Source organism: Ptychodera flava, chromosome 15, assembly GCF_041260155.1.
Source record: "Ptychodera flava strain L36383 chromosome 15, AS_Pfla_20210202, whole genome shotgun sequence".
NCBI classification, from domain to species: Eukaryota; Metazoa; Hemichordata; class Enteropneusta; family Ptychoderidae; genus Ptychodera; species Ptychodera flava.
This window is the reverse complement of record NC_091942.1, coordinates 11,869,012-11,889,476: the sequence shown is the minus strand read 5'-3', so window position 1 is coordinate 11,889,476 and position 20,465 is coordinate 11,869,012. Positions and strand designations below refer to the sequence as shown.

The window sequence follows — 20,465 nt, the reverse complement described above, 5'->3', positions numbered from 1 at the left end:
CCAACTTTCACAAGGATGGGAGAGGACATTTGTCAAAGGTTATATCCGCAAAGGATTGGTTGTTCCTTTCCTTTTTCTGCAATATGTGCGATAATTTTAATATTGTCATTGTTATATGTGTATATTAGCATATTCAGGTGCATACCAGCAGGATATGCATTTTGCATTCGTGATTCGTAATTTCTTCCAGCTATGACGTGCTTTTTAATGGTTCGTATCACGGCCGGCCTGCTTACTGCAAAGCGGAACTCGATAGACTGAAATTGTGATACGTTATCCGCTAACCCGTCACACCTAATTTTTTACATTATTAACCGTAAATATTTGTTTTGCAACTTCAATAAAATTAATATTTTTTTAGAAAGAGTAACAGTGACCGTTCGCCAACAAATGGGCAAAAACAAACGGACAGACAAGCAAACAAAATAATGAAAGCATACATATTTATATCAATAATATGCACAATAGGCAATGGCCTCCATATAACATGATTGGAACTAACTTAGGATCATTGGATAGTAAAGTTATGTCGATTTAATCTGTAAATGTAAGCTCATCTGCTCTTCTTTTCAAGTTATTCGCTTGTTTTATGAGTAATTTGTAATATGTAGCATTCAGCTATAGGGCACCTTAAACTGTTGAGAAATTGAAAAATATAAAGATCCAATTCTCCTCAATTAGTTCCAATAGCGTTATATGATTTTTGTGGAGTGTTGTTAAGAAAAACTACTAAGTAGTTTGCTCGGCCGAATACCCTTTGTTACGACATTCATGTACTTAGATACTTTCCGGAGACATGATAAAATACACCATGGCAACGCTGTGCTCTTAAAAAAGATCCCTGGGGCGAAGGTTACCACAAATCAGTATAAAGCACCAAGATAATACGTTATGATGATTTGCCACAAAAATCTAATTTAGATTGCGTCATCCTACCAGACTATATATTGCGTGACATTTAAGATCCAAACGTTATTGGTATTGCGTGTCCTGGGCATAGTGTCAATAGAACAGTACATATAGAAGAATAGAACCTTCAAAACATGCACGTCGGCTGCCTTCTTCGGTTACACAAGGAGAACAAGGAGATTCATAACAAAGTTTGATCCTTTTAAGCTAAATAATTGAAGAGTGGTTTTAGAAACTTGCACAATTACTGCCAATTTTTTAAACATTCATATTCTTGTAAGTATCATCACTTTTAATCCCTGCTTGGTGTTTTATTGTGATCAGATAACAGCATTACAATATTTTTTTTTTTGAATCTCCAGGTGTTAGTTTTGTAACAGACAAATATAGACACAGACTGGAAACGCGGCATGCCTTTTGTTCCATGGTCGTCTCGGTAGACTATTGCCTTTTCATATGAAAATGAGTTTCAAAGGTGTTAAACGTTTTGGAGACTTTGTCTGTGGTTGAGAATTACTCGAGATTATGCGAAAAATACGACGAGATGGCATCGTGCTGCCAGTCGCGTAGCAGCCATAGTTACTTTATGAGCTCTCAGGGCAGAAACACTGCTCCACGCCAATCAAAGCATAACACGCCAGCAGTTTCATAAACATGTCCTTCCTTGACGAACGTGTAAAAGATAGTATGACTGACTGTAAACCATTGAGTAAAACCAGACAGTATCGATAAAAGACTTTTAATTTGGTTCAAACACACTCATTATATATTCATAAAAATATGAGAGGATTTTTTAAAACGGTAAAACTCACTTTCCTCAAGCTCAAAACACTCCCGTTTTCGCCAGCACGCCACACGAAAACAAAAACACAAACTTTACCGAACATACTTTCGCTTAACAATTGGCGAAAATCCGAAAATTACCGAAGGATGCATGGTCGGCACTCTTCGGAAATGAGAGGCGAGAGCAACCTGAGGCGAGGCGAACATGGATGGGTTACGTAGCCGCTTCACGCCTTAAACAATACCCGTTGCGAGTCTGTGTCTATGTTTGTCTTTGGTTTTGTTCACTCTTCAGTTTATACACTGTGTAGGTTTGGTGTGATAAAACCAAACTTTCAGCAACGTTTAGTCCATTTTGATCAAAAAACATAAAAAATTAGACAACATTTTGCCCAATGATTATATATATAATTATATATGTATAATGTATACTTTCAGCAACTTTCAGTCTAGTTTGATCAAAAAACATAAAAAATTAGACAATATTTTGCTCAATGATTATATATCATTATATATATGTATATTATATATATGATTATATAAATAATTATATATATATATATATATATATATATATATATATATATATATGTGTGTGTGTGTGTGTGTGTGTGTGTGTGTGTGTATGTATGTATGTATTTATATCAAATATGTGTAATCATCTAGCGTCCCTAGTGAATTAAGCCGAGTCTGTTAATTTGCTGATTTATGATGCTTCTAATTTAAACTTTTCCCAACATCTGCTATCATTAATGTCCTTTGAGCTAAATAAAAACCAGATTATTGCAATCAGAATTTGAAAACGCTAAAATAGCATGCAGCTAACCCAAAGTGTTTATATATATATATATATATATATATATATATATATATATATATATATATATATATATATATATATATATATATATATATATATATATATATACCATTTGAAATGCATGATACCGATACAGTAGTATGGCTCAAAAGCAAAACATAAACACAAGTTATTGAATAACTTACTTTGCATAATTTTCTTAATTGCACTGAAATACAATATATTGAGCATTATGAGCTATGTTAAAATCCTTACATTGACTTCGCAAAGATAGAAAGCTTTGCAAGGTAGGAACCTCGTTAAAGATATCCCAACTACTCTGAACAAGAACGCCGCCCTGCTTCTAATTCAGAACTTTTCACTCACGTGTAGTTGCCAAGGCGACATTGCTAATGTAACGTGTTGTCATATGTATAAAATGTACCATACACATGGATGCTCCATAATGACAAGGGGATTATGCCTGCAAGCTATTGCTATACGTGTTTTGGAGTTAGTGTATTTTGTCATGACTGAATTAAGCTTGTGCGAGAAACTCTTTTCAGAATAAAAAAGCCACTCATTATGCACGATAAATCTCCTTTTATATGCTCGCAGTCGCAGTCTCATGGGTGACTGATTAATACACCATTGTCCATGATCACTCCACGTTATCAATCCAAACAGTGTGTGGAAGAACACATCGATCGAACAACACAAGGAATGAGTTCCCGGGATAGGTTTGTACATACATGGTGATCTCGGAGTAGGATTGCTACTCACGTACAACTTGGTTGATATTAGCATAGATTAGCAACTTCATCGAGAAACAGTACATAAAAGATCAAAAATTGGATTTTTGCTGTCTTATCATCCGGGAGATATCAGTGCTCTGGCATTCCAATTTACAAAATTAAACTCTTATCTCTGCACGGCTATATATAGCTGCAAGGGTTGTATTCGTCAATAATACCCCCAGGGCAAGTGCACTAAATTGAGGGAAGGCATTTCCGCCCCTATTTGTCCTCGGAAATTGATCTAACGTGATTGCGCCGCTATTAGGAAAAGATCCTTGAATATTGCGTAATAAATATCCATTCAATAGAAAGTGGCATTACTGTCTTTCTGACACAAAAATTCTAGCATATCTAGACAGCCTTATTATTTTCAAAATCAACATGTGCTAGTTCATTGCGCTTACAAAGGACCGGTCAACATTACGCGATGTGATTGTGATAAGCTATGCGTTCTGTACTGAGGGTCACTATCATTGTTAATATTACATATATCTACAGGTAAAGCTTCTAATATGCCTCGTTTTAAATCTGAAAAGCATACCCATTCAACTAGGCGATAAAAATGAAGAATTTTTAGACATTTCATCACCGTAAGACCTCGTCTCTTTCACGAGGAACTGACCTTTCAACTGACAAATCCAGTATGGCCGCCAAGTGGATGTGCTCAAACTCTCGTTAGGGAATGTCGACTGCTGCACGTTTTGCTAAGACGATACACAATCACAGTCTAATTTTTTCCTGCCCTCTGCTGAGTTACCACAAACGTGCACAAGATAAAGACGGAAACCAATTGTCGACGAGAAAGAATTCCTGATCTCAGCGGACTGAGACGCTTAAAGGAATAGGTACTGGTAATGATGAGTTAGATCGACAAAACCATAAAAAGGCGGGGATGCTGAGAATTTGAGAGAGTAAATCTGCATAATTCCGGCCCTCGACGAATCAGTTCGGGAAAACGAAGATGGAACATGTGCGGGTTGATAACTTGATACTAATGGCATTTAAAACCATGTCTCGAGAAACTTAATATCTACACTTAAAACAGATTATATCGACGCCAATTCGACATCCAACTATGAAATGACTCCAACCACGTGAGTGAATGAAACTTGAATCGCACTTATAAAAGGTATTACGGTGTCAATCATTTCAGATTGGTGTTATTTTGCTAGGACTTTCATAGAGGTAAAGATTAAGACACTGCTTGGGGCTTGTGTTGGAAAAGATGGGCTCTTGTCATTCGAAAACTACTAACAGTTAATCATGTCAAAAAGCGGCATCGAGTCTTTCTTGCGGATCGGTTTTGGTGACCGTATTTAACAGTCTACTTTCGTCAAAGACATTGGCACCGATTTTGTTAGAGTGTGGCGCTAATGTTTAAACGTAACAATGACAATTAGTATGCATGAATATATATACTATCGCGAATAGAGCTGCTTGATCGTCCATACAGTCAGCAAAGTTTGATTATTACAGGGTCTCGAGTTGATTGACTTAAGTTGATGTATTTCAAAAATGCGACGTATGTCGTGATCAGCTCAATTGTTGAGACACTAACACGTGTCAGAAATCTGACAAGCACCGCAGCAAAGTACGGTACCATTATACCCGATGGTCTACGATTAAATTAATATTATCCTTTGAGATACGAAACGCGAAAACCTATTTGGGTCTTGCAAATCGCATTAACCCAGCGAATAATTATTTCATTGGGGCATTGAAACGCAAACGTTTGTCAACCATGGGCGTTGGCCGAGACCATTCATGCGTAAAATTACTTCGCCTCGCCTTGCTGATGTTAATCGTCTAACTCTTGGTAAGATTGGGTGTATATTTTGTCTGCACTAAGCACTGAAAAATTGCTAATTAAATCACGAGGATATGCAAACAGGGAAAACCACCTTTATTGGTGTCAAATTTTCATTCAAGTCCGCATCAAGCAATTCGAACTATATGCAAACCTTAAAATATCCAGAAAGGCATACTCTAAGATGGGTTTTAGTGTTTTAAATGCACAATTCGAATGTTTCGTCCTCAAGATCCAAATGTAGATTAAAATAATCCATATTTTCTTAAACGTCAATTTCAGTTTCGGTTGCACAAGTATGTGGGGATTTTTGTGACATAGATATAATATTCAGATAAGCTAACCATCTTATCTATGACATAAAAAAGCCTTGAAATTTTATGTCTAATTCGATGCATAGCACTGTTCACCGATACATAGTTGCGCTTGAGCCGTGAGATATGATTTAGTTACGCTAAACGGTTTCAGGGTTGTCCCTTCCAACATATTATGTTACAGGTATGCTTCTATGACTACAGTTTATGATATAATCGTTATTTTGAAGAAAATGTTTAACTGTAACGCACCAACGATGTAGTAACTTGATTAAGCGCGGTGATTATTAGCCATTGCTGTGTCCACATTATAGTGTTCGCGCGCAGATGGTCCTGCGCCGGTAATGAATGGAACAGCGGAACGTTGTAAAATATCTGACTGCGCAGAGCACCTGATGATAATGCCTTAAAGCGATGAATTATGCATCCTTGGCTTGTTTCTTGTGTGCTGTTTTCACGGCGTTATTAATCATCGATGACCTAATGTAATTTGGCACTGTATGATCTGAGTCGGCACAGGCCTTTCATCTGCTCGGCTTTATTTGTACACTGGTTTGGAATGCGCTGTCTGTATGTGTGAGGTCAGCTCTATAACTAACAGTGCAGTACACAATCCAGTAGGTTATGAACAGCGCGTTGATATCAGACATTGCAGCATTGTAATCTGTTAAACTTATTAGGCACCTGGAAGTCAGATCAGAACGACAAGCAGGCTAAAAAGTTGTCAAAAACACTCCTAGCTCTTTTTTCTTGAGTTGTTTATGTATCTAATGTATTTTATTTCCCCTTTATCTCCAAAATTTATTTTTGTCTTACTTGAGCCCTTTATGGCATCATCGTTTGCAGTTTTTAGCTGAGTAGTGGGCCATGGACTCGACTAGTCCTTATGGACTATTTCTATGGTCCAAACCAGATAAAGTCATACTTTCACAGTGACTGTAATATTTTTCTTGTAATTTTCCGTTTATCAGGTTGAATAAACAATTCAATTCAATTCAAATAGCCTAAATTAGGAATATACAAAACTTGATGTAATTTTCTCAATCTCGTTAGCCGTGATGAAAATCGATTGTTACTTTTGATGATTCAACTCACATAATTAGTTGAAACACAATAATTAGCTTGGTGATTAATTATCCATGCTTTAAAAAGTTAATATGGAATTAATATATTAGAGTAGGGGAAAGAGTAAGTAATATTAAAAATTTGGTGCCCAATAATGAATGAAACAGTTAGTGTAACGGTATTGTTTGTCAATGTGGATGCCTATACTATTCCTTGCGCGATTGATAAACCTAATGATTTTCGGTAAGATTTGCCTGCATGTGCAGATATGTAATCGACGTTTTCAAAGCCATGGGAACTTTCCTGTCGTTTGCAAATTGCTGATTCTGTTTCATTTACCCGTGACGATAAGAAATCATGTAAGCTAAAGACGCCACTATCGCCGCGCGAACGCCTTTAGGTTTTAAATGTCGCTCGGCTGACGCCCCCTGCCATCGATAAGCCACTTTATCGGACAGGGCATTTGGCGATTTATTTCCTGGAAACGCACATTTACCAGACAGCATTGCCACTTAGGAGGCAGGGAAACTTCCGAGCGCAGTCTTTAAGTGTCACTCAGGGCACGTTCGTGTCCGACGCCGTCTGATATGCAGGCTACCTTTTGCCGGAAAGGCAGTTTACAGGGGGAAGTAGAGTTGATTCGGTGACTAATAAAACAATCGGCACTAGGCATCAGCGTAGGTTACAGGTTGTTCTGTACGGCTAATTCCAGCGCTGCATTGAAAATACAGCATTGTCAATGTCACATTGTTCTGTCATGTTAAAGGAAAATTCTCAATAGCAAGTTTACAAAATATTTCAATGATAACCAGAAGTTTACTGTCTACGAAGAGGTAACATTTATATTGACATAAATGTATGTATGTATGTGTATGTATGTATGTATGTATGTATGTATGTATGTATGTATGTATGTATGTATGTATGTATGTATGTATGTATGTATGTATGTATGTATGTATGTATGTATGTATGTATGTATGAATCAATGGATTGGTCGATGGATTGGTGGATAGATCGACGGACGGACGGACGGACGGATAAGTGTATTAATCGAGATACTTTATGTACACTATTCTTCTCTGACTTTGAACATGATAAACAATTAAAAACGCATTGCTCTGATTATCAAAAATTTAAATAGACAGGCAGCCCTCTCATGGAGGGGACAAGATTACTGTTCACCCATCCATCCAGAAAACAGAAAACAGGCGCCAAAGTAACTACTGCGGTCAGAGCATTTTGTTAGCCTGCATGTACTGTTCAACCTGGAAAGACCCGAATCTTGCCTACAAATTGATTGAATGTATTAAATATGCCACGCTTGCGATATAATTATTTTTATTCTCCTCATGACTACCTCCCCAAAGGTGACAACTAGGGACCACTTTTTTATCAAACACAAAAGATTTATGTTAATGAATTCTCATATTGGCTGGTTGACTCTCCCTGACTTAGCTTAGTACACGTTTTCGCAGTACGATCAATATTTAAGGTATAGCTGTCGAAATGCTGATTTATTCACCGTATTCATGGTAAGCTATTTCAGAAGTGAAATTAACGCCAGACAGTATGTGTCCCGTCTATTTTCGGATGGCAAAATGCACTCATACCCAGATCCAGGACAAGGCATGCCTGCTTGACAGTTCTATAAACTTAAAATGTATAAAATTCTACAAAAATATCATCTCCAACTTTCGGTTGAATTTGCTTAACACGGACAGGGTTTCCATGGATTGAGATTTATTCCTATATTATCGGTAAGTTTAAGAATAATGTATTTATTAGAATTCCGTTGACTGAAATGTGTTTAGTTATCGAATGTATAAATTATGCAATGGCAAGATAGACTTTCCTGTGACGCACTTTCTGACGGGTCACTCTCGACATATTAAGATGTGCTACACACGCAAACAGGTTTTCTTTACATATAACAGTAGACGACCCATCATATTTTCAATTGGTAGCACAACACACTAATGTTTGTCCTGGAGTAAAAATATGAGATAATATTAAGCCATGTCAATGTATCAGCTTTGGGCAGTACAAGGTCCTTCTATGTTGGCAGTACCAAGGCAATTCTACTAACACCGTCTTGTTTCCATCGATAATAAGTGTTACAATCAATGCCATGATACCTGCACAAATGCATATGCATGGACGAGCATATATATATATATATATATATATATATATATATATATTATATATATATATATAATATATATATATATATATATATATATAATGCCTTGCCGATTGACAGATAGATGCATTTATGGATTCAAAATGTAATATATATATATTATATATATATATATATATATATATATATATATATATATACATACATATATATATATATATTTCAAATAGATAGATGGCTATGCGGATTGACAGATACATAGATTGATAAATTAATTCTAAATGTAAGGATACATACATACATACATACATACATACATACATACATACATACTCAGTTACTCTTATCAAAGCGCGTATAAACAAGAGACACTGCCAACACTCTTACATATTTTTCTTTGCTACGCTTTGTTATGAAACTGTCAATTTTCTTTTCTTTTCCTGACTTACCATGTTCCCGAGCTGAGGATGTGGCGACCTTAACGCCCTGGCGTCGTTCAAACTTATCACTGGTAAGTTCGTGTATTGCGCGATCATAGAAACAAATCCCGACGCAATGTGCACATCGACATCGTCATCGTCCTCAATAATAGCCACAAGAGCGCTTATCCCGTCCGGCAACATTTCACCGCAGATGACTTTGATGATGCTGAGGTGCTCCGTCAAGTTGACATCGGCTACCCTCAGATCGATGTCAACGTTGACCAAGTTGTGCTTGCGCGGCTGAAGAGCGCGAATGGTGCTGTTGAGCCGGATTCCGAGAGACGCGTTGGTGAGGACAGCACCCAGTCGAACAGTGTCGCTGAAGTCGCTGCTACCTGTTCTCGATGATGTATCTGATCCCGCATAGTCGATGATGCACACAGATAGCAGCAGAGCAGTCACGGTAACCACGGTCCGCCGTGCACTTGGCGTCACTGGATTGCAAAAGAGGACCATTCCGTTCACGTGTCAGCGGTTGGCTGATCATGGAGACCGAAGTCTGTTCCACAAAGTGACAAACCTACATGGGGAAAACAAGGTTCATTTCGACGTAAATAACTTCAAACTTACTCCAGGGCATGTTTTCGAAACTGTGCCGCTGCGCTGGCTACTGGCAATGTGCAGTAACTCCCTAGTCTAGTCAATTCATTTCAACGTCCCTCTAGCTTAGTGTTTCTTCCCAAATAGAATTCCCTTCAGGCCGGACGATAATAATGAGGTTATATATCTATCTGGAGTGCACGGTCTCAAAAGAATGGACCAGCTCGAGCGGAGTATACATGGTCGAATGTACAGGTTCACTGACTGTTTACTATGTGTAAATTTACATTTATTTTTTTTGTGATATAAGTCAGACACTTGTCGCCATGTCAGGGATTTCTGTTGAAGCAGTTGTAATATGAATCCTGAATATTGACGGTGGAAAAGCTCGAGTGCTAATGAGCCTACCTTGTTAAGCTGGTGTTTATTTCGACGTCATGTTGAAATTGGCTGATAATTGGCGAAAATAAAATAAATATAGCCTTTCACTCGCCCTGTGCAATTGATATTCCCTTAGAGTCTGTGGTGTACTGTGTACACCGGGAGAGCTATCTCCCTGACCATTTAAAGCTGGTGGCGTCAGTCTACAACAGTAACTGTATAGTTAACGATCGCGTTTACGTGGGTCTGGCCTTGATAAACTCGATATGCAAAACAGCTAAAATGCATCAAAGACCAGTACACAGTAAAGTCCAACACACAGCAAGACTAGTCGCAATCAAAATGGTCAGTATTATCTACTAGCGTACGCGTCCTCGCCTAGCTTATGTATATATAGTTCTACACCATTAATTAAATCGATATTACCTGCGTTAAGTAGATCTAGAGACTTCACCTTCTATGATATTTTGCACATTATAAACTATTCATATTTTCATTTATCATTTGTAGTTACATGCGTGATGAACTAAAAATATTTTACGCTTGCAATTTCTGACATGATGTCACAGTTTCCCCGATGATCGACTTTGAAATGTGACATGAAAACTAGTAGCAATACAAGGGAAGGCTGCATTCACAAATATTGGTTCGGGGAGGGCAGGAGGAATCACTATTGAAATCGTAATTTGTGTTAGACCCCCTCAGGACTATCAGAAACATTTCAAGTCTCACCCCTTTATATGACCAAAAATGTTTAAATCCCCACTATGGTTTGGCTACACATTTATTAAGTCTACAAGATTAAACTAAAATGTTGATATATTCTTCAGTATTTGTTGGCTCTTTGAATCATCTCAAATATTGTTTGTTGTTTGTTTGTTTGTTTATTATACTACCTCACTGGCATACATAGATTACAAATATAATAAGAAAAAGAGACATAAAAATAAAAAATAAAACTACATACACTGCAAGAATAAAAATCTTGGAACAACAATTGAACAATAGAATGTCAAAACTAAAACAGTAACCAGTAAATGGTTGAGACAAACAGGTGTCGAACACCTCGAAAACTGCCCACCATACATTAAAAAGGAAATGAAAATGTTAAAGGAAAAACGACAAACAGAAAATTGATTGTCAAACATTCAATAATAAAAACAGAGAAAATGTCAGATAAAATCTCACAAAGGAGCAATTACGTTGGATGACATCTATGACTATGACAGCGACATCTTGTTATCCATGTACAAGTGTCGGTGGAAATGAAATTATTTTAAATTCTGCGGATAAAAAAAATTCACTTATATCTACACCCTATCATGTTACAATTTTCAGCATTCAGCTTATCAACAAAACCTTCATATGTGTTATGTTCACTTGTATTGCTGACAGTTGGACTTCAGTCCAGCTACAAATTGACATGTCAATATTACAATGACACTGCTCCATATTCATACTCAAACTGTGTAACCAGCTTAGGATTTCAACTAGGTTCTTGTTCTTCTCCCTATATTAGGTTAAATTGTACAGTATTCAGATTTCCAACACAGCATGTGTATGTGTATTGAGCATTTGTATCGTGAACAAGTATCTTTCAGCCTGGACTCTAATTCAAACATCAATAATAGTGTGGACATATACAGGCTTTGTTGGCAAGTTAAATATTGCGTGTTTCAGCTTGCTGTAGCATAAACACGTCCAGATCCCTGAGACAGTAATTGTTTACAACATTAGGTTGGAACATCCTGAATTACTAACGGTATAAAAGGTGTTACCAGGAGTCAAGAATGGGTTAGCCTGCTACACTGGTCATGATCGGTTAGTGGCAGATTTGGTAGTGATGCAATTTAATGAATCGCTTAATTCAGTCACAGTAAGTTATACTGTCACACATTATTTGAGTGTTAGAAATCTAATACTTCTCCATAATATCATGATATAGTCCATTGAACCTTTTGAAAAATGTGAATGAAGATATCGTGCAACACAGGCTTTTTCATACAAAAAATCATTGGTTATTGTTGTGCCACATCATATAATATGTTAGGTAGTCGTGATGTAGAGATTGTGATAACATCTGCGCGGTTATTGTTCACAGTTACTTGCTCATACCATGATTGGAAGGATAGAACAAATAACAGGATTAGAACATCAGGCACGTACAAAATGCTCATGCACTAACTGGATCAAACAATAACCCAACAATTCAACAGCTTTTTTAATAAAAATACAACAATAATAAATGTTTATTTTCATTTCTTTAACTTCATTCCCACAGTTTGATCGCGTTTGTTCTTAGTACTCAAACACTGTATGTAACATATTACACACAACAATGCCGCCACTGTTGGTGGCAACATTTTAAATTTATTTTTCAAAAGTGATGTTTGCGATAGAAATTATTGAACATCTGCTACAAATTCTTAATACTGCTGACAGATGATTATGTAAATATATTATTATATTGCCGATTGAATAAAACATAAGAGAGCCGCTTCCCTATGGCACAATAAGCTGAGACATAGCAACTTAAGCTACAGTAGAATATTGTACTAATCTACATCTTCCATATGCAAATTAGGTTGGTCAAAAATTAGGTTGTGTCTTACTCTTAATAACTGTAAAGTGTATATTTGATTTCACAAATCACTTAGCTTAAACTTTGAAGAATGGCTAAATTAAATGGCCTCAACGGTAATGTTCAACCCCAAAAATCAATTTTCGATAAATTTCCTTATTTTCACGGAAGTTTCCTACACAGAATATTATAGATATAAATTTGCTGACTAGCAATATTACTTTAATCTGTAGTTTACTTTTAACATTCCATTAACTTAGAAGTTGTAGATCAGTAACGACTTCAAACAGTTGTTTGCTCTGAATAATGACCCTTATAATTGTGTTTTACTCTAGTTGTCATTACATTCGGCAACAAATATCAATTATAAGTGAAGTTTTGCGATCTATTGCTTACTTGTCCATTCTTGTTTGCTCTATAATGATATGCAGATATTTCAGGAATTCCCATTGGAAGTCGCCCCTTGGTATTTGGAGGTGGCCAGTGCGGATTATATCCGCTCTGAGCGGAAATGAAAGGGAAATCAGTTTGTTTTTAATCTAATGAAAATTTAACGAGCCCCTAGGAGAGATAGATTCTCGGGCTCAGCTACTGATTCAAGCGGTCCCCAACATGACGCATTAGCAGCCGCGGAACCTTGGCCCGCACTTCCGTCAATAGCGAGGTTCTGTTGCCTTCACTCCCCCGCACCATACACGCAGTAAATCGGCAAACAATTGTTAAGAGGCAAATTGAAATTGTCAATCATAATAAACCCGATACAGAGCACATAGGCATAAGCTGTTCAAAGGGTTATATAGGTCATGCTAAGCCCATACAATTGCAACGTTTTCCATGAAATCCAGACTCGCACTGCAGACACATGCATAGCATCAGTGTGGCATGGCGTCTATGGATAACGGCTTCCCCGTCAAAATAGTCATCCTACATGTACGAACAGTAATGGCGACGCAATGACATGTTATCGGAGATTTGTCTTTTTTGTTTCCGATGCAGCAATAAGAATTATGGCGATATACTATGCAGCAATGCTGCTTATTGGAGCGTGACAAATAGCTTACAGTTCAAATATAGAATGCGGGTCCCCGGGCAAACATCCCCGTAGATATTTCAAAAAATATTCAGATTTTCAATTTAATTCAAGTGTCAAAAAACGCATTGGGTCATATCTCACTGAGCAAGGGTCTTGCAAAATATTGTCCGGCGGATGACGGAAATTGAAACAAACGTTTGTAAAGCAAACAACAGAAAATACATGAAAAATATCAAACTTTTTATGAACTCGCTTTAAAAGACTTTCGTCATTGAAAATTAACTACACCAATAATGCAAAGACTTTGAATTCTTATTCAATGATAAATGTGCTCTATTAGTATTGAGTCGTAGAAATGTGTGTGAGTCCATTAAAATAGTTTACGTGTATAGTAATTTGAAAACGATATCTTAACATTTTTTTGTTATCGCGTAAAATAGAACAGAATAAAATACTCTTTATGATAATAATTCTTCAGGGCCTGATGTAGGATTTCTTGAAATTTTACAGACGGTTTGTTCTAAATGAGACTCATGTTATCATCACAAATGTCAAAGCAAGTAAAAAAGACCAAAAGCATGCATACATTGACATTGACATGTCCTAGATCAGGATGTCTATTTCAAACGTTACCTTCGCATTGTTAAATAGTATCCCTGACCTGTCATTACAGTCAGTACTTATTTTTGTTTTTACGGATGGCGGTGTCAATTTCTATTATTTTTAGCTCTTTAAATAGACATGATTTATGCACAGTAAATTATGTGACTCGGTGACACTCTCTGCAGTATGTTCGAAATACGAAATCAGCCTCGTATCGAGTTATTTACGAATGTTACATTCACCTATTATATTTTATTGTGCTCTTTGAATTGAAGTCCTGATGGGAAACATACAGGTAACGAGCGTCGCCTTGTAAAAATATGTTAACCTGTTCTGCCTACAACGTACATGAACACCAGAAGGAAACGCAATAAAAGGGAAAAACAATCATAATATAAATATTAAAACAATAATACAAGGACACGAGTGATAAAAAGTGACAAAAAGTCTAATCAGCTTACAGAACGAGCGTGTAGTGGCACTTCACCGCAAAGGCACGTTGAGTTTTCGAGGAAAAATAGTTTAGAACATTGGTGTCGTGTTTGACATATTATAACTAGATGTTACACCAGCTGGTATTTTGTTGAACAACGAATAATGATAGCTTTCAGTTTTAAGCAATGCGTCTTCACAATAGTGTCGTAGAAAACTTAACAGACTTAGCATTCCAATCATGCTACACAGGGAGACAGGGGTATACTATTTCAGCGATGTTTTCTCATGCATTCGATACTAATTAAAGTTAAAATAAAACTTGGATAGCTCACAGACGTATACAAATGATAGATTTTATGAGGACTTTTATCACACTAGATTAAAAAGAGACTCTCAACAAGAACGGGTCAGCTTTACTGATACTGGCACATCCCTTCTGTCACTGTTATCATACGTTACCTTACTTTTAACGGGTTGGCAGGTTCCTAAAAAAATATTGGAAAGATAAATGTTTTGCAAAAAAAGGAAAAGAATTTTCTTACATGGCATGCCACAATACCTTCACCTTCGTAAAAAGGTACAGTAGCTTTTTTCATAGAGTCGGTCGCAAAGTTTTTTTGAAATAGACAACACCAGCTGAGTCGGTGGCTACTATATGTCATGTATCCTAGGCTATTGATACTCCTATTAAATAGAAGCGTTAAAGCTCGCTAGCTCACAGCGAAAGTGCAGGTTGTACTGGTGTGTAAAATATGCAACGGTAACACCCTACATGTCGATTTTTCCTGGTTGCATTGACGACACGTTGTGTGATCCGTCTATAAATATGACTCATAAGTGTAGCTCATAACGGTAAATAATTACTAAAAATAAATATCGCTGTTATCATGAAACCTATCCTCCAAGATTGCCTGACTGACAGTCATTCTACATTGACTTGATGAATATCAGATAAACTAACTCCAATTTGGTTCAGTAGAGTGTACATTTTAATATATTTGAATATTCCACCGGCATTCATTGTTGTTTGGGATCTATTTGGTTAAGGTCGACAGTTATCATTTATCCGCTAAATTACATGTGATACCCAATGATTTAAAACGTGGTATGTCGGTAGATTCCACTTTTTAAACATCATGATATGAAAGCAACTGGATAATGATAATCTTACACAGTATATATGTAACGCTGTCCGCTGGCCCGCCAACATCACTATTCGATAAGAATCCAAATTCAATCCGGGTGTAAATAATGAAAGCTAATCAAAATGGATAACGTGATCACAGGGTTCTTTCTTCCATTGTACGTACAATTATACATTGTACCAGATCGGTGGTAGTGGAATTCTCCCTAAATACACCCGCATTGTTCCGATAAACACAACAGAGACAGCAAAGAACGTAGGAAACACAAGCACATAGGAAATAGGGACACCGCTTGGCCTTCCTAAACTTACGCCCTAAAAAACACGGGATACTATTAGGAACACTTTTAATACTTAGTGTGAGAGAAGTGATTTTAGTAAACGATGATTATCGGTAAAAAAGAGGTTCGATTCCATAAATTAGACGAAGGGTCGGGAGGGTCGGCTAGAGTGATTTTTGCAGATGAACACCACAAAAATGCCTAAATCATTCGTTTGCTAGTTGGTGAGAACGTCCTCTGATCGGAAACGTACAAAAAAGTAGAACATCGGTAGCAAAAGAAGTGCTGCCATAGTTTTCAAAAACGAGTGATGCATTTCTGCTGTAGGTTTTGACTAAAGAGCTATGGCAGGTCCCTAATCTTACTGAACAGAAGAGAGAATTATAGTATTAACCTGACAAGTATTACAGTTCAAACGTAGTACCGAGATTATTGTTTGTAGCCTGTAGTAAATTTTAAGGCAGAAAGCTTACATACAGTTGAAGAGAAGCAGATCCCGCGAACTAACAACAGAAAGGCTATGAGGGACATTGTAGTCTGGATAAGGATAACGCTACTGGATCGGAGTAACTTTAAGCAATAGATTAAAATTCTCCATGTGCAAATGAGACCGCGAGCATATACGTATATACGGTTCTTTTTTGAGGATGCAGTTCGAGGACAGATCTATGGTAACTTTCTATATGACCCAAATAACATAAAAGCCGTCGCCTTTGAGTTCAGCAACATGTATTTTGATATTTTAGATTTAAGGAAATTGATTAATACGTTTTGGATGATTTTGTACTTTCAGAAACGAATTTACAGGGCGATTTTTGTGTTTTGAAGATTTCTTTGGCATCTCCAACGACACTGTGGAATGTGTCTACGACTTCGTTTTGGGGGTCATAAGAGACTACCATATTCGATTCACGTACCTGTACGGTATTGCAATTATTTACCAATTTAAATGAATAGGAACATAAAAAACAATTTAAATGAATGACATCTAACAAAACCAAAGCCAGAAGGGATTTTTGATTGACAATGAATTCATTTTAAATGGATGAAACATTTTGAAGCATACCTCCTAGTAATAATGAATCTACATGTATTGTCCATACGTATGGATAACGAGCAAACGGCGTGCAGATGTAAAAGGTCTTGGGAGTTGGGACAAGGCTACCAAGTAGCAAGCTAAGTATAAGAGAGCTTGGCGATGACATCCTTGTAAAGTTAAAGATGATATCATTTTGAGTGGGTCATAAGGTCACGTGAGTTGAAATGAGCTCCTATGTGCAGATAGGCAAGAGAGTAAGCTCAGCGATGACATGGTTTAGTATGATGATATCAGCTTGATTGCGATTAAGGTTTATGTGGGGTTGGCTTTTGCGAGCTCAAAGGTAAGTGAGCGAGCTGAGAAATGTCCAGATCAATATACAAGTATGAAACTGCTTTTGTTGTATTCAGTTTAGAGGTTCACGCGGTCTAAATGGTTTTAATACACAACCTACATCTGAAGCAATGGATCCCATGTTCGTATATTACAGTCAACTCGATGACAACTTTGTAACTTGATTTCCCAAAATGTTTTGAAGATGTCACTGGTATTTTTGGTTTGCTTTGCTAAAATATGTCGCAGTATGTTGACTAATTTTGAAAGCTGAAGCCAAATTAACTTTTCTCTATAATTCCATTTTCACTGGTCGTGAATATCGGCAATTAATTTTTTTGATGTGGAGTTAACATACAGAGAGCAACATACTGCAAGCCAAATTTCGGGTCATTCTGTACCCTAGCTTTTAAAATTGCAACATTATCGTAATATTTTCCGTGTGCTGCCACGACCAACACATTTAAAATGTAAAACAGCAAAGCATGACACGATCACAAGTTCCACGCTTCTTTCCTTAGGCGCGCACTACTCTGCGATCCAATGTGACCAATTAGGTTGACGACGTCCTGCTTTATTCAACTCTAAGCTTTTAAGTGTCAGTCACATAAAGAGCACTGCAAATTGAACGCAGAAAACGTCAACAACTCCGCACATCAATTAAGACCTGTCCACGTAATAGAAAATGACGTTAGTCAGTGTTCGAAGAATTAATTACATTAACTTTGAGGTCAGTCGGAAAAAATAATGATGAAGTAATATTAAACATGACACATTCCTTCAAAACATTGTAAATGGAATGCGTGCAGTAAGGATCAGTGGTATGTTCATGGAAAGAGCTGAAGCATACATCAATCCTTTCTGCAGACTTAATCTTCAATTGCTTTTTAAGCTAACATTATGTAAAGTTATTATGCTCTTTCAATATGCTTTTTCTTGCAAAACAAAAACATTGAATTTGGCAGAATTCACATTTCAGTCATTCGCTCGTCAGTTGAATGATCGCGCCTGTCAGAAAAAAATATTGTTGGCTTCTATGCATATTTTAGAGTGGTGTTCCGAGAGCTTATTTTCACCCTTGGGAAGACAAAGTAAGACAGGACTTGCCTTTAGACAGATGTAATCACAGAATGACAACGATCATGACTATTGCAATTAGTTTAATCGCATTGTAAGCCTGTTGAGACAAGTTGCCAGGCATCTTGATTGGCTTCGTATTTCCCGGTTGATTTCAAATAGGGAGAGCAGACCATACCCTCTGAGAAATATACTCATATACAGTCGCATCTACCTTAGCTTCACGGTGGTTGCGCTGATTATTCAACACCGGCACAATGGCGCGTCAAGTTCAGTGGCATAGAAGGTCAATAATGTTAAAATCAACACGGATATGCCAATCTGCCAAGCCGATGGCAAGAATACAAATTGGTAAGGACAGGTGTTTGAGGAAACTTCCATTACAAAGGAGGACGCGCAGTGCCTGATTTGCCAATTTATATACAATTAATTCCCTAACTTCGTTTCGGCCTCATTCCGCCATTCGACCGAGACAGCAATGCATTACAGCGTTGACTCAATTTACAAGACACGAACCACGCCACTTTGTCTCTCTACATATGACTTACATGCCAAGGGATTTCTCGATTTTGTGGAAAAGCTTGGGTTTCGTTGATTATACTTATCGTCAATGTATCAGGGAGCATTGTCCTAAGGCTGGTACGGACTCATATTTTAAATATAATTTTACAAAAAAATCAAAATTATTATACGGCTGGGCGCATTGAATTTCATCGCGCGTAGAATTGTTTTTGCAATATAACGTCGACAGAGTCCCAACGTGGACTTTGATCACCCTTTCTGACGAAAGAAAATTTCAGCATAGCATATCTCCAGCACTCGGAAACTCACTGAGGGCCAATCAAGATATTATCAATGTAATGGGTTCCGGATGCCAGAATTGAATATTGAAGGAAAGGCCCGGACTGCACATAGAATATCTAGCCTCTATTATTATAAGCAACATATTTCTCTGATGGACTGAAAACAGGCGACAAACATAAAGAACTGCTCCAAGTTGTGGAAAGTGCACGATGGAATAGATTCGGTCATCGATAATGTTTTCCATTTTTAAAAAACCAAGCCGAATTATAAGAAAACTAAGCATAAATAAGCATTACAAATGTTAAAACTTCCTTTTTTGTTCGCGAGTGTTAGTTTGACAAATAAAATGTATAAAGTTCTTAGAATATCGTATTTACTGCGGTCATGTTAAATTTCAAGAAAATATCTAATTATAAGAGACAATTACCTGCTCTCCTGAATATGTTTACATGATTTTATGGTTTCCACTTAACTTTGAGTCCGAAAATATTTACAAACTTTTATAGTTTCCATTAGAACGAATGGGTGTTTTCCTATCATTTGCTAACATCTCTTGTTTAACAAAGTGGTCGTCTGCTTGGTTGCCGTGATGTCAAAATTCACTAGTGTCACTAAAGTTGATAACTGAAAAGGAATTCTTCTGGGAGCAAGATAAGGATAATATCTTAAATAGCCAACATCCAGGCGTTTAAATATAAGGGACCCGATTAATGCGTATATGTTGTTTCTTTAATTCCACCCCCTTATCGTAAAATCGAATACGGCGATAGAACTGCACACTAAAGGTAGGGCGGCTGACACAGATTTGCAATGATACCGCAATACGTTCGACTGTAATCTTGAGCAAATTGAACAGAACGCGGCATTGCTGAAACAAGTTTCACGCTGTTGGGTCATTCCACGTGGAGACAATCCACCATTCCATTATGAGATGAAATCTGCCTCACATTCAAGCACTCGACCTCAAAGAGTGCTTTCTTGTAAAAGTGAAGAACCCCATGCCGACAGACAGCGAGAACCTTCTGCTGGTACACTCTGGGGACTATTCGAATTATAGAAGAGTTTTCCGTCTTGCAATCCTAAAACAACTTTTAAATCATGTCGAGGGAGAT

General features: G+C 37.1%; 1 protein-coding gene across 2 annotated transcripts in view; it reads right to left on the bottom strand.

Moving 5' to 3' along the window:
* The window catches only part of LOC139151162 (glutamate receptor ionotropic, NMDA 2A-like), a 109,971-nt gene that overhangs the window by 38,509 nt on the left and 50,997 nt on the right, over window positions 1-20,465 (bottom strand). Inside the window, exon 2 of one of the 2 annotated variants that reach the window (XM_070723755.1) lies at window positions 9,070-9,622. In XM_070723755.1, the coding sequence (XP_070579856.1) occupies window positions 9,070-9,558 (489 nt within the window). In that variant the 5' untranslated portion in view covers window positions 9,559-9,622. Of the gene's footprint in view, window positions 1-9,069; window positions 9,700-20,465 lie in introns of those variants that run through there. The other variant, XM_070723754.1, reaches the window with a different exon arrangement.